Source organism: Aythya marila (genome assembly GCF_965140915.1).
Source record: "Aythya marila genome assembly, chromosome: Z".
NCBI lineage: Eukaryota > Metazoa > Chordata > Aves > Anseriformes > Anatidae > Aythya > Aythya marila.
Window position 1 is genome coordinate 40255812 of NC_139080.1, and position 15419 is coordinate 40271230.

General features: G+C 42.6%; 1 protein-coding gene across 2 annotated transcripts in view; it reads right to left on the reverse strand.

Moving 5' to 3' along the window:
• Positions 1-10186, reverse strand: part of MAMDC2 (MAM domain containing 2) — a 65057-nt gene extending 54871 nt beyond the window's left edge. The window contains exons 1-2 of one of the 2 annotated variants that reach the window (XM_082782492.1): positions 9795-10149; positions 9541-9654 (exon numbers count right to left, since the gene is read on the reverse strand). In XM_082782492.1, the coding sequence (XP_082638618.1) occupies positions 9541-9654; positions 9795-9825 (145 nt within the window). In that variant the 5' untranslated portion in view covers positions 9826-10149. Of the gene's footprint in view, positions 1-9540; positions 9655-9794 lie in introns of both variants that reach the window. The other variant, XM_082782493.1, reaches the window with a different exon arrangement.
• Positions 10187-15419: the final 5233 nt, after the last annotated feature.

Genomic DNA, 15419 nt, shown 5'->3' on the forward strand with positions numbered 1-15419 from the left:
ACAGCTTCCAAAGTACACCAACACAATTACACAAATTACAGGAGTTGTCTAATAAGCTGACCTTGAGCTGTGTCTGCCAAAAGAAAATGTGTTGCAGGAACAGCTATATAGTGTAGGGAGAAATAACCTGTTTATTAAAGAACACTTTTAAGGTGCCATGCACTATATTGTTACATAATATTTTAGGAATCTTTGGCTTTATTATCATTCAGACAAGAGCTATAATAATCAGACTTGAATCTTTGGCTGACTGGAACCATTGGGAGATACAGGGCAAATGATGCTCACTCTCTTAAATGAGAGTAATAAAATATGTTCGAACAATACAGAGGCTTCGGAGCAATCAAAGCATTGTATGAAGTTACACAGATGACTACACTGCCCTTTTATCTGGCCTTCTGTTACACTACTGTTACAAAGTTATATTAAGACAATAAAAACAAAAAGATTAAAGGAAAATATCCCTTTTTAAGTATATATTCTTCAGACATAACCTTCTTCAGAAGGTTTGACCTTGTTTGATAAATTTAATCAGTCATCCAAATAGCATTGCCTGTACTGCTCTTGCGAATGGTGGCTGAGGATGAAAAATCTCAGAACATAATACTACAGAACTATTAAAAAAAAAAAAAAAAAAAAAAAAAAGTAGAAAGGAAAGACAAGCATGATTGAAGGAAGAGGGGATGCAGGAAGGAAGGAAGGAAGGAAGAAAGGAAGGAAGGGGAACACAAGACAAGTAATTGTCACTGCATTTGGCTTATTTTTTTCAACAAATTTTTAAAGTTTCCCACTCAATAGCATTCTATATATGACTATTAGAACATTCTCAGGATGATTCTGTTACAATTCTGCACAGAGTCGAAGCCATACACAAAATGAACATTTGTTGTTGTTGTTGTTGTTCCTAGTAGAAATGCTTCTGAAAAATCTGTGGTAACTCATCCATGCAAGTACAAACTTTTTTCCTCACTCACTACAAATCTTGACCCATGTTGACTCCATAATTTATTGTGGAATTTGAGAGTTCTGAAAATACTTCCCTTTCCATACAAAAAATGAACTGGCAAATGGTTGGCTTTCCTTTTCTTTTTCAAGACAATTACCTATGTAGAGTAATAAGTTCAATGACCACAAAGTGGTTTATACTGCCTGTCAGCAGTTTCACTGATTGCCTGTATATAAAAACTCATGCCATACATGCACCCTAAAACTGCTAGAAAGAAACTTTAGTTCAAATTGTTTAAATCATGCATTTTTTCAGAAAACTGAAAACATTTCTAGCTGTTTTTGGCAAGTGATTTTATAGATTTGTGTATGTATTTTGTCAGTTTCAACAGTATGTACAAGGTCAATATCCATCCAGTTTCACAGAATCACAGAACTGTAGGGGACCTCAAGAGATCATCGGATCCAACCCCCCTGCCAAAGTAGGTTCCTTAGAGCAGGCTGCCCAGGTAGGTGTCCAGAAGGACCTTGAATATCTCCAGAGAAGGAGACTCCACAGCCTCCCTGGGCAGCCTGTCCCAGTGCTCCATCACCCTCACCGTGAAGAAGTTCTTTCGCATGTTGGTGCAGAAGTTCCTGTGCTCCATTTTTGTGGCCATTACCCCTTTTCCTGTCCCCACAAACCACTGAAAAGAGGCTGGCCAAATCCGTCTGTCTCCCACGCTTAGGATACTAAGATACTACATTGATAAGATCCCTTCTCATTCTTCTTTTTTCCAGGCTGAACAGACCCAGGTCTCTCAGCCTTTCCTCATAAGGAAGATGCTCCAGGCCCTGTATCATCTTTGTGGCCCTCCGCTGGACTCTTTCTAGGAGATCCCTGTCTTTTTTGTACCAGGGAGCCCAGAACTGGACACAGTACTCCAGGTGAGGCCTGACCAGGTCAGAGAAGAGGGGGAGGATCACCTCCCTTGACCTGCTGGCCAGGCTCCTTTTAATGCATGCCAGGATCCCATGGGCCTTCTTGGACACCAGGGCACACTGCTGGCTCATGGTCAACCTGTCATCCACCAGGACCCCCAGGTCTTTCTATTTCATATCCAGCTTATTACAGAATCTGAAAATATATTGTTTAAATATTTTAACATTATATTACATTATATTATACTACATTTAAGCAGTGTGTTAATACATTGACATTATATTTTATTAATATGTTTTATTAATATAGTAAGATCTAATATTCTTAGTAATGAAGAACAAAAACACACAAAGGTAGATGAATTTCCTAATACTGGTCTCTGTCCTTCCCCACCAGTCAGCCACAGCAGCTGTGATTTCAGGCAGGAAGTCATGCCTCACCCTCCAATGTTCAACTGAGACAAGCCCAGACCCTGCAGCCCTTAGCATAAACTCTGGGTATGGTCACCTTGCCTACACACGCAAGCTGAAGTGTTGTGACACCAGTCTGTCTGGGCAGGTTGTGCAACTGACACACACAACTTGCATGATAACATAAAGCTAGCCCAGGTAATGTCCGAATGAGCTGGTCACATATGAAGTGGCTGCAGTACAGTCATGGGACTAGTTTTTCATGTCTATCTTCACTGTTCAGACATGTGAAGATGCAATGCAGTTTGTAATATTCGTGGTTTATTTTGCTTTATTGGTGGTAGAGAACCATACAAGTTGTCCTGTCCTAATGGTAGAGAACCATACCAGTTGTCCCATTCTAGTAGTGAATTACAAACCTTTATACTCAGAGGGAATCAGTTTTTCTACGGGTTTGCATGCCAATTATTTTTTGGCAGAGTTGCTTTGGCCTACATCACCTCTCCTAAACATTCTTTTGACCTCATCCAGTTTTCTGTTTCTTTTCTTTTTTTTTTTTTTTTTCCAAATTCTAGTGTTACATTTTACCTATTTTCAGTTGTTTCCAAGCTAAGTAAAGTCTAGCCCATTGTCAGCATTTGCAGGTATATTCAGTAAACAAGATCTTTTTAACAGCTGTCCTCCCTCTCTTGTCCTCCACAGCTTGGTGTAAAATGCACCAAAATAGTTCGTTGATTCTCTGAGTGCTGAATCACTAACAGCTGTAAGCGAAAATACACTTCTGAAGACATTTCTGTCCTGTGGAGGAGGAGGAATGCTTTGAAACTCATCTTTCATGCAGTGATTCACTGATAACAACTTAGGATTTGTTTGTTCTCCCATGAAAATGGAAAGCCAAAACTTATCAAAAGTCTCATGAATAGCCAGCTGCTGATGAAGACCTCCATGAATGTGAAGTACACTTGGCCATCTATTTCCACAAGACAAGCAAAAAGTATATTAATAACCATTATTTGGACACAGTCCACCATAAATGCTGTTACTCAGAAGCCTGGGACAGGAAGTTATACCTGGCTGAGCAAAATGTCAGATGTCCCACTCATGTCTGCAAGACAAGGGTGAGGCTGGAACAAGGCTGAATCCTACTCACATGTAGTACTATTAATCTGCTGTTGACAGACTGAGCAAGAAAATTGGAAAGAAAAAAAAAAAAAAAAAAAAAAAAAAAGGGAGAGAGAGAGAGAGCTGTTAAGAGAAGAGTAGCAGCTGAGCAGTCAACGTGGAATGAACAGGAAACACAGCACCAGAGGTAAAGAAGAAATAAGAAGAATGGAAGAGTCTGAGTGTGCCAGAAGTATGTGAGAGTGTCCTTTTTTTTTTTTTTTTTTTCCTCAGGACTGACTGGGAAGGAAAGTTGTCACTCAAAATGAAATTATTTTGGCCATAAAGACAAACATTTTAATTATCAGGTCAAGGGAAAACAGACCATGTGCCAGGTCTTTGGGCTTCTCCACTCTGCAAAGTAGCATGCAGTGAAGAGATATCCAGGCTACATGTATGGGAACCCAAAACAACAAGCTCACATGGCAGGGTGGATTTACCAGCTGAAAACTTTGCCAGTGAGCTACCATAAGGTATGCCATCCTGGTGTTGCTGCAGCTAGGTACAAGCTGGTGCAAGTCTCCCTAAATTACCCTGCTTTCCTCCCAGTTACGGTTATTGTGAACACGTGAGACCACTTGTCTCATCTGAGTGTTGCATAAAGGCAGAGATATTACAGAGACACTTTAAAATTTCATACTGTCCCATGTACAGGAAAGTACTGCAGGTAGAAGTAGAGAAAACTGAGACTACTGATGTGCCAATGTATCTGCCAGCGGGTTTGTAGCTGAGCGAGAGGTAGCACTTATCAGACATGAACTGTGTTTGCTGTGCAACAACAATTAGGATCACTAATGATGACCTGCTTCATTACTCCACATGTTGCATCCAAGCGAGCTGGCATTCAGGATAACAGAGCTTAGGTCAGTAAAGGTCAGTTTTAAGTCCTATGGCACAGCTGTGAATGCAAGCTATTTAAATGGTATGCATGCCGTGTTTGGATTAGAGATTCTGTACGCTGCTGCTCTCGTGCCTGTGTTACTTGATGCCCTGGAAGAGTGGTCTGCTGCTTGAAATTATTTACTATCTCAAAACCATTTAAAAGTGTATCTAAATGACAAGTATGCCCCAAAAGGCAGTGTCACTTTCCTCATACTGTTGCTTGAGATGTTGCTAGCTTACCTGCTTACTGTAAACCATTACCTGACATTTAAAGTATACCACAGAAACAGAGCCTTGGACTGGTGCAGCAAAATGCAGGGACCATTTATGGAGAAGAAAACCAGGCAATTTTTAAGTACATTGTAATTTATTACATCACTTTTCTGAATGAAAACTTTTCTTTTAGGGATGGGACCCCCCTTTGGAGTACTGCAGAAGGAGAAAATGTTATTCCAAAACTCTGAAGTGCATGTTATTAAAAATATGTCCATGGAAATGTGAGATTTGAAGTAATTTACACTTCCAGAATTTAGAAAGGAAAGCAACACACACACACCAATGTCTATTTAGAGTAGTCAATGAGTCTAAGAGATGAATTATGGCTATATCAACTACCAGTCACAGCCTCAGTGGCTCAGTGCTGCATAGCTCACTATACATCAACAGTGAAAGCTGTTTGACAACACTCCGCAGAAGAGCAAAGGTGATAAGGAGACAACTGTACAAAAACTACTGACACTACTACTAAAATAGCTCCAGGTCCGCTGCAGCTGGCAGTGCAGGGGCAGATTTGACAAAGATCACCTGCTTTTCAGAGCACTTTGTTGGGATAAAAAAGCTCTCTTCCCTGTAGTTTGCAGGGGTAATAGACACATTTCTTATCTAATGCTTAAATCCAGGCAAACAGATGTAGCACAACAAACTCTCTGAGGGCAAATTTGAGCTGACAGTCCAAATTAATTCTTGCACTATTAAAATGGTCCCCATTAAAATAAGGGAAGTCTGAGAACAAAACATACCCACAGACACAGGCACACAAAATACTGCACAGCTATTCTTGGCAAAAATGTAAACAGACTTTCCAGAGTCGCAAAAGAAATGTGCCATGGTTATTGTGTCTAATGAAACTTATTTACAATGTTGCTGTGAGCAGGCTGTTCTTACAGTCAGGTTATGGCTTGCTCTGTGCTGGACAGAGGTGGGAGGAAAGTAAAAAAGGCCAAACCCAGCCCTGCAGAATGATTGGGACAGGCTGGAGACTGTGTTTCCTGCTCCCATTTCAAGTGGAGCTGAGCAGCTTTACTTACTGCTCTGCTCTGGTTTATTGCCTATTACATGTGTTATCGTCCTTTGTTTTAAAGCACAATGAAAGAAAGTAGTCATGCTTGGTAAAGAGGAACATTACATTTACAAAGGATATATTCCATTCTGAAATGCTACCTGACCTGGTTAAACAAAATCTCAAGATCATGTGATGAGATCCTACTGCATGAAGTTTTACACGATGCATTAAAATTAACTATGTCTTCCCCTCACAACTCATCTCTAATTCTGACACATCCACTGCTGACACAGAAGTGTCTGTGGAAGCTGGCCACTGTGCTTCTGCAAAGCTCTATGCCCCAGCATAACTGAGCATGAACTCGGGCTAAATTTACCCATGGATGTTTGTGGTGAGTGGCATGGTATTCCAGTTGTCCTAAAATAGCATAGTGGTGATGAATGCAGGTCTGCTTTCTAAGTTTCTGATCACTTAATTTACTCCAATGAGTTCTTTCACTGTCTTATACTTTATTACTGTTATTATTTTTCTGGGTTGTTTTTTGGTACATAAACTTCCTGTTCAGAGGACTCATGAATGAAGAAATATATATGCTAGAATGGGATCATACTTCTCTGAAGCTAAAGTGGGCCATTGACATCTTGGTTTATCTATACTACCAAGTGACTTGAAGTCTTCAGAGTTTATTGCTCCATCCATCATACATGCACATGTTCATCTGCTGCTCATCAGGTTTCAGTTCCATGCTTTACGTGATGCAGCCCTTTTCCAGAGCAGCCACATCAGCATGCTTCTTGTGTAGCTGGTATCCTACAAACACCCCCTCATGAAGCACACCATGTTTGCATGGGATTTCCCCATTCTTCCCACAGCATACACTGAAAGCAGAACTAGCACATTAGGAAACAAGATGCCACAAGCATGGTGCTATATTTACCCAGCCTGTGCTACAGACCTCAGCTGGGCATGCCTCTCAGTCATAGGTAAGCTTGCAAGAAAACTGTATCCTCAGCTATTTCTAATTTTTTACATTTTCCTTTGCACAGTGATTGTCTGCTAAAAATCTTTACCATTCTAAAATGTGAACACCAGAGATGTTGGCAGATGACTGACTCAAAAAGCTAACAGCTAAGGACAGTATCTTGATGGTCAGACTTGAAGGCCCTTTTCCTGAATTCAGAGCCACATGAGGGAGCATGAGCTTACAGAGGGTTTCAGTGAAGCGGGAGTTTATGGGACAGGTATTAAGGGAAGATATCCATTGGACAGATATTAAGGGAAGATGTCCTAATCATTTCTTGTGTAGCTGGTATCCTACAGACATCCCCTTTGTTAGGGCCCAATTCAACAGTTCTGAGTAAAGCAGAAGAGCTATCCATTTTAGCACTGAGCATTTTTGTTTTGGTTTTCTTTTTGCACTTACACAAAAATGGACCCTTAAAACTCAGTCAACTACAGGTGTCAAAGCTTCATCTAAAAATAAATAAATAAATAAATAAATCTTTCCAATTATATAAACTATACTGTTAAACAAACAAAGGTCTCTTTCCCCATTACTACCAGAATACTAAAGAGAAGCCAGAGATATTTATTAAAAAAAAATAATAATAATAAAAAAAAATAAAACCTTAGAAACCTGCTGGTTTTAGTAGGAATGCACAGCTGCAAACAAAAGCAAAATTCAGCCTCCTATTTCCTATCTGTACCTGGCTGTTCACAAGATGTTGGTTTCCTCGGCAATGAGGCAAAAAGCTTTCAAGTATGGAGTGGAAATTTCTGGGCAGGATTTTAGTTGTATTTACATCATCTTGACAGTTTGGCATGGGACCACAACGCTGAGAGATTTATAAGATGAAAGAATTTACACTGCAAGTCAGATAATCCCCAGAAGAAATTTGCTGCATATAACTGTATTCCAAATCATATTTTAAAATTATAAAACAATGTTGAAGCAATGCAAGGAGACGTGGAACAATTCAAAGCTAAGTTGCCCCTCCTATCCTCAACTTCCTCTGTTGTACCAGCAGAATGCCACACGCACATACACTGACCTGCAAATACCAGAGGCTGGCGCTACCAAAAGAAACACGGTTTTACTAAGGAAAAAAGAAACTTGGTTTGCACACCTGCCACATAGATCTGCATCATTTGAGTTTAGAGTTCTGTGAATGCATTTCCAAAGAGGCTAATACTGTGTGTGCCAAAGGTTTGCATAGAATGACATACTAAATATTAAATGACATATGAAATATCAGACCACAGAAAAAGGGTTTATAATGGAAACACTGACTGAACTATACCAATTACAAGTGCTGGTACACCACATGTCCGCCCAGCACATGACAGTTCATCTCTCTGAAAAACAAGATCTACAGTGACAGAAGCTTAGCAGTGGTATTGGCCTCTGGTATGTTGATGGTCAGACACAAGAAGCAAACTACAACAACCAAAGTACGGTTCTGCAGGCCAAAAAATGCCAGCAGTTGATGATCCAAACCTCTGACAAAATTTCCCTGTTTTCTGAAGTACTGTGGCATGAATGGGCACAACACTGTGCTCACTCATCTGTGTAGGTACTGCCCCCAGCATCCCACAGCCCTGTGGAGCTGAACCAGTACCACGACTGTGTAGTTTCCCATTAATCATGAGCGGTGCTGCTGCCGAGCTGGGCAGCTTGAAGGAGCATAAAGTTAACAGGAACAGCAGGGAAAGCAGAGATGGGCACCAAATTTTCAGTAGTATCCTCAAAAGTGCAGGAAAACCTATGTATCCTTAAGTAAATGAGAAGAAGACAAGAATTATTTTAATGTCAAATCAAGACATCTTCACAGCCTGTTCTAAGTTGGCACTCTCTGGCCATTCCCAAGCACTAATGACTAATAGTTAAGGTGACTTGCTTTGCATATGTGGGAACTGGGTACAAAACAAACAAACAAACAAAAAACTCATTATAAACGGAGTGGCAGGTAAAATGACCAATCTGGACCATCCTGCTTTGAATGGTGCACTGATAAGCAATGATGAAGGGTCTTGACCTCTTTTGTATCTGTACTCACCTCTTCATTGTTCTTGGTGACCCTTTTGGAGCTTAGGAACATCTGAAACCTACAGCTCCTTTTACTGTGTGAAAACAACTTTCACTTTATGAATGACATTAAGGCCATAAAATCAAAAGCAATTAAAAATACAATGGTTATGGTTATTATATTAAAAATACAATGGTTAAATTAAAAATACAGTGGTTATAACCACTTTGTGTCTATATTTGTCTAGTGCCTTGTCTGCTCACATTGATTCTATCAAAAATAAGAGCCTACACTAAAAACTTATCAGGTAGGGGCTACAGTTGCAAGGAAATTCTGAATATTGACTGAATTTTGTTCCTTTGAATGGCAGTCAGTCTCACTAAAGTCTAATACAACTTGAAATGGTAATGCATGTGTTTCCTGTTGAACTGTGGGTTCCATAGACTGGATTAAAGCCTTAATACTACGAAGATACTCTTCACACAGGTTGTCTTCTGCCCTGAAAATGCACCCACTCGTAGAGCAGAGCCCAACACACGCTCAGGGAAAAGCAGTGCTGCTCAGTAGGAATTTGACAGATGCGTGGGGTTTGGTGGTGGCAGTGTTTTGTATTTTGTTTTTTTGGGGGCGCGTTTTTTTGGTCTTCGATAAGCCTCCTGTTCCCGGCAGGGACCGAGAGCCGAGGCAGGGCTGTTCCGGAGGCATCCCGCGGAGAGCGGCGGCGGAACCTGCGCGGGGCGGCGCACGGTGACACGGGGCGCACGGCGACACGGGGCGAGCGGGAGCGCGCTCGGGGGCGAGCGGGGACCCGGGGCTTCCCCGGGGGGATTCCCTGCTCCGCCACCGTCAGCGGGGGGTCTGCAGCGCCCCGAGGGGTGGGTCAGCGAGCCGGGGTGCCGGCGGCGCCCTTACCTTCGCCGTGCAGCGCCCAGGGCAGATGCGCGAAGTCCCACTCGTATCCGCAGGCGCTGTCCTCAAAGGCGCACGACCCGGGCGACAGCAGGGCGGCGCCGGCCAGCCGCAGAGCTGCAAAGGGACAAAGCCAGCCCCGGTCACGGCACGGCCGGCTCGGGGGGTGGTTGTGGTGGGGGGGGACGGGACTCGGGCTCCGCTCCCCCCCCCACCGTGGGCAGCGCCCCCCAGCCCCCTGCCCGGCCGCCGCTTACCGTGCGCGGCGAGCAGGCAGAGCCGCAGCATCTTCGGCGCCGGGGGAGCCAGGGCTGGCGGCGGCGGCGGGGCGGGAGCGCGGCGGGGCGGGGAACGAGCGGGGCGGCGGCGGGACCCAGCCCCGGATCGGGGCGGGGGGGCTTGGGTCGTGTCGGGGATGGGGGCGCCGCAGCCCCCCGGGGGCGACCCGCTGGGTAGGAGCAAGGTCCGGGTCGGGTTGGGGGGGGTGGTCTCCGTCTTTGGGGTCGTGCTCGCTGCTGGGCACTGCGAGCGGAGCCCGGCTGTGCCTCGCTGTCCTCCGCCGCCGGGTATTTATGCTGCTCGGTGCGGTGCCCTCTCGCACCCGTCTGCGGAGCACAAAGCGGCTCCCACCCCCTGTGCCGCCCCGGCCCGCCCTGCCCCTCTGCTGCCCCGCGGGGCTGGCCGCCCGCCCTGGTACCCCGCTCCTCTGCGACCTCCGGGCTGCGCAGGGATCGGCAACCTCCGCCTCTGGGCTGTCCCCATCGGGGAAAAGTTTCCTCCTCACCGCCGCCCCGAATTGCCCCCCTCTGGTGTCAGCCCCGCGGCTCTCACCTGCACCCGGACCCGCACCGCTGGGCACACACACACACACGCGCGCGCGCGCGGGGTTTTTCTTCAGCCCTCGTGGAAAATGTGCAGCCTGCACAGGCTGCTTCAGTTACGTGGCTTTTACTTTACTTATTGTTAGCAAATTCCGGCGTGCAACACCAGTTTTAAAAGGCTCCTAGCAAAGGCACATGAACCCGGTAAAAATATCTCTTGCACCCGGTGATCCCTAAACGCATCCCTAAATAACTGTCACGTAGCCTCTAATACACTTATCATAAAACCACTCCTGAATCCCATACGGTATCTAGAGCCTTTCCCCATAAACTGACAGAGGCACTAGGTCCCTATAACCACACTGATGTCTTGCACAATGGCTCCAGCCCTCACACAGTTCATGCTTGGTCTGAGAAGGGTTTTGGCTGACAGGCTTTTTTATTACTATTATTTATAATATCAGATTACCCACACATGTAGTCTACCTCTTGAATAATCCCTCCCAAATGTGTTCTGTTTTAAAGGCATGCTTTTGTACCCAGAAGAACAGACTGTGCTCTCATGGGTAGGGCATGCCTGCTTGCTTTGGGGAATGGCAGAGAAAGGTTCATGGCCCATTTCATAACAAACATAATGATACTCAATATTTTTTGTGCATGAAAGAAGCAGGCATCTAATTTTCAGTCCTTCCATTGTAAGAGGACTGGAGCAGCATCTACCTTGGGGATAAACATTCACAGTTTAATTTTGATTTTGCTGGGTATTAATTAGTGCAATCTCTTCAGTTTCCCACAGACAATTTAATAGTGCCTGCATCCCTCATTCATTTGTTCATACAATGGTGCTCTCAGGTTTTTTGTTGTTGTTGTTGTTGTTGTTTGTTTTTGCTCAGCTAGCTGGGTAACACAGCATTTCCTGCACAATACACCTTCCAAAAACTCTTTGTCTCCTTTCCTTTCCTGTAAGGGCCAGGACTGTGGCAGTGCCCTGGGTTCTTCTGCTGTGACATTTACCTGTACACTTTGCAGTATTCACAGTACTTCTGTAACACAGCATTCACAGTTGTTAGTTTAGCTTTGTCTTGAAGTCAAAGATACAAACTTTCTCAGACCCTTCAATCTTGCTTCTCTGCCAGCATCCCAAACAGAGGCCATGTGTGTTCAGGCCTGAGCACCCACAATAAAATCAGGAAGTTATTGTAATTTCCAGTGAAACACTTCACACTTGAGCAGCAACCCACTCGCAGCATGTGGAAGTGGTGTGTCCAGAAACAGACTCTGAATGCCCACACAAACATATTCTCTGCTCCTCCCAGGGACACGTGCCAGGCCTCCCTGGAAACACTGTGAAATGAAAATTGGTGTCAAAAATATCTGGCACAGGCTTCTCCCAGAATGCTTCTTCTCAGGTAGTAGAAAAACTTTCCCACTTCAGAAATTAACTCATCTCATGTGGGTTTTTAATAAAACCCGTGGTCTTGAGCAGAACAGGTAATCTTTAATTTTTTTTTATTTATTTATTTATTTTTTTTCTGTTTGACCTGTGGTTTCCAGAACAAGGAGACTTCTAGTACCTATTTCAGGGAAAGTACAGGGGTATAAACAATCAAGAAGAGAGGGCACCCCCAGCTCTGCTCTGAACTTTGGTGAAAGCTGCATTATCCCCTTGAAAAAGTTCACAAAATATTCCTCTATTTTCAGGGTTCCCCATTCCATCTCCTCCTTCAAGGGATGAAGCCTTGACGAGATCCAGGACTCAGATCATTTTAACTCTATTTATGCTCTGCTTTTAGCATGTTTTGTATTTTCAGGTTTGTTTTTATACATTTCAGGCTCCTTGGGTAGTTTCTTGCAGTATGGACTTCATCAGACTCCAGGCATGAGTGGATCTTTTCTCAGGGATTTGACAAATCCCAAAAGTGGCCCATCAGGCACAAGATCATCATAAACATGTTGTGTCTTCTGTCTTCCTTTGCATTCTCCATTTGAAAAGATAACATTGTCATAATTCATTCTTTTTACTGTGTGCAGAACATCACAACTTGTTAGACAAATTAAGTGCTTCACAAACAACTTCAGAAACAATGTCAGCTTTCTTTATTTCTTTTATTTTCAAGGCTCTGTTCTTCATGCATGTATAATTAAGCACTCTTTTCCTTGTTTTCAGGGTGTTCCCTCTCTCCTACAGCTTCAACCTGCCCCAATCCCTATTCTGTATTTCTTAGTTTATTTTTGTTCCTGATAGTCTAGACAAAAGACCCTGTTAAGATGCAAAGAAATCCTTTTGGTTCCATGCTTTCTGTCTTCCATGAATTAGATTTTTGTCTGAAAAATGAGCACAGGTAGAGATAGGCCTAAGGCTGCCAGTTTTTGCAGCAAGTTAGCTCCTACAGAGTTGAAATGGTGCCTGTATAGCATCCAGCTTTTTCAGTCATCCCTTTTTCTCTTGTGCCTTAACATCTCTACCTTAGTGTGAGCCAAGCCCCACAGACACATGAACTTAAAAGCAAGGAGTTTATAGGCTAAAATCCAAACAAACAACAACAACAAAAAAAAAAACAACAACAAAAAAGAACAAACTCCACAAGACAAAACGTAGCACCTTACAACTTTTCCCAGCTGGCTGGAAAAATTACGTGGCTCCTCATCAGAATAAAGTCTATAGGACTACAGCAAAATGGTCACTTGCTCAGAAATATAACTAATAAAAAAAAAAATTGTCAAAGATTTTTCACAGTATTATATACAAAGATTATTTTTTTTCCTATTTTTAGCAGAAGGAAGAACCACATTTCTTTAGCCTTTTTAGATTTTTGATCTGTTACAGCTGCAAGTTGTATAACGATGATGTCTCACTTGAGATGACCAAAGCATTTTCCGACTGCTGCAGGAAAAACAAAACCTGACACACTGCATGCCGTTACGTTTTGTTATAAGGCAACAACAGATTCAAAATGACTTCTGAAGGGATAAATGCAGAAACTCCATGCCTGAAGTAAGAAAATTGAAAGAAATACCTTGCTTATTGTGATTATTTTCCTCTTCCTCTGTTCCAGCACTGTTGTTGCAAGTTTCCTATAACACTAATTGCTCAGTTAAGACTGACTGCTATTTTCTCTTAGATGTAACCAAGACAACTTAACTAGCTATGACCATTAGCTCTCCCCTCTCCTTCTGTTAAATCTAGACTGCAGGTTTTCGTTTTCAAAGTCTTTCATAGTCTCCTTCCCCCAGAAAGGTTTTTCCTCCACATTGACATCAGCTTCCAGACCCTTTGATCCTCTCACATGTAAGAAGGTCTCCATAATCATCCACATTGTTTCTTGTTTATACTTCTTCACATTCCTCCTTAAGAGATAGTTGTTGTTTGATTTTTTTTTCTTTTTTTTTCTTTTCTATGAGACCTCTAATAGACTGACAACAGGAAACTGGTGTGCTGAGACCAACATAAGTCATGCAGGGTAGTTGCATTATATTTACTGCCTCTCTGTCTTTATTTATCTACCACCCTTTTTCTTAGGCAGAAAACATTTGGGAGCGGCAAGGATTTTTTTTCAGGGTGCAGTTTAATAGAGGTACTGATCTTTGATGATGTTTCCCAACTGCTATGGTAACATGCAAACAATAAGAAATAACAAAGAATTCAGGATCACTTCATTTGTTACGTAGCAAGTACTGAAATTCTACATTATTTGTCCACCCAATCTATAGACAGAGCAAACTTTGCAGATCTTACTAGAGGCACACAAAAATGTTTAAAATACAGACTTACATTTTAATATCATTCTCTTGCCTTCTCTGTAAGACCTTACCTAGGATTTATCTAGTCAAAGACATACACAATTCTAATTTAAGTTTCTCGCTGGGGCCAAACTCTCATAACCAAAATCTTCAGAGACTTAAATGATCCCATTTCAGGCATATCTGCTGCAAAGTGTCTTTGACAGATGGCTGACTAATATCTCTACCTAATCTTCTAGAATAAATGGATTTATTCTTGATTCAAAGAACACCAAGCTTGAGCAAGACAAATGATTCTCTCAGCATACATTTTAACAACATCTTCTGAAGCCAGATAAACACACCTAACATGAATTAGCTGCAATATCAAGGCAGCTGATTAGCTATATGTCTCCAACATTTTAAAAATTTTATACATATAGAACCAAGTATTGTGCAGTATGCAGTATATACCAGTTTTGTGGCCAGATAGGCTGCTGATGCTGGTGACTCACCACTATCAGTACTCATCTGATTTCCCCACCAGTCTTGCAGATGGTGTGGCTTTTATCAGGAATGACAGAGCCACACATGCCACAGTTCTTCAGCCACCAAAGTTTATGTCCCCCTGTATTAAACTGGTTATTAATCTGGCAACTCCAGGTTGCTGCAAACTCTCAGGAGCCTGGAAAGTATCAGAAGTGTGTAATGGCAGTGGTGGGTGTGGATGGGATATTCTGAAGGGCAAAGGGAGAAGGTGAGCAGACATGCAAATAGGGGGTTTTGTTGGGAAGGCAAAGGGATATGTGGCAGATACAGATACTTTGTGTAGGGATTTGAGAAAATATTAAAGTAATGAGAGCAATGGTTAGGTCAGATATATATTTTTTGGGGGGGGGGCGGGGTAAATTAGATTTACAGATTAATTTAGAGGACTTGGAGGAGAAGGATAGAGAATTTATGAAAGTCTAGTTAACTCAAATAGTGACAGGTAAAACACATCAAAATCTAGTGTCAAAATCTAGCCAAGGGTCTTGAGAGAGTCAATATTCAAATGACATAAAAATTCCTGAAACTGATGCAAACCCTCAGAGTGTCCCCTTGGGCTTTTTCTTCCAAGAAATGTGTGGAAGAGGATAGAATATTTTCCTTTATAATGAATTCATAAAAGCAGTTTGCACCTTGTTAACTCAGATTTCCTGAAGTCCCACCCTGTCCTCTCCTGCTGCTAAATGAATTAGGTTGCCCTCTTCATGTCAGGGAGGAGTGTAATCGTGTATATGTTAACCAGCCTCCCTCACAAGTGAGAACAAATATCAGGAGTGCCATTAATCATTTTAT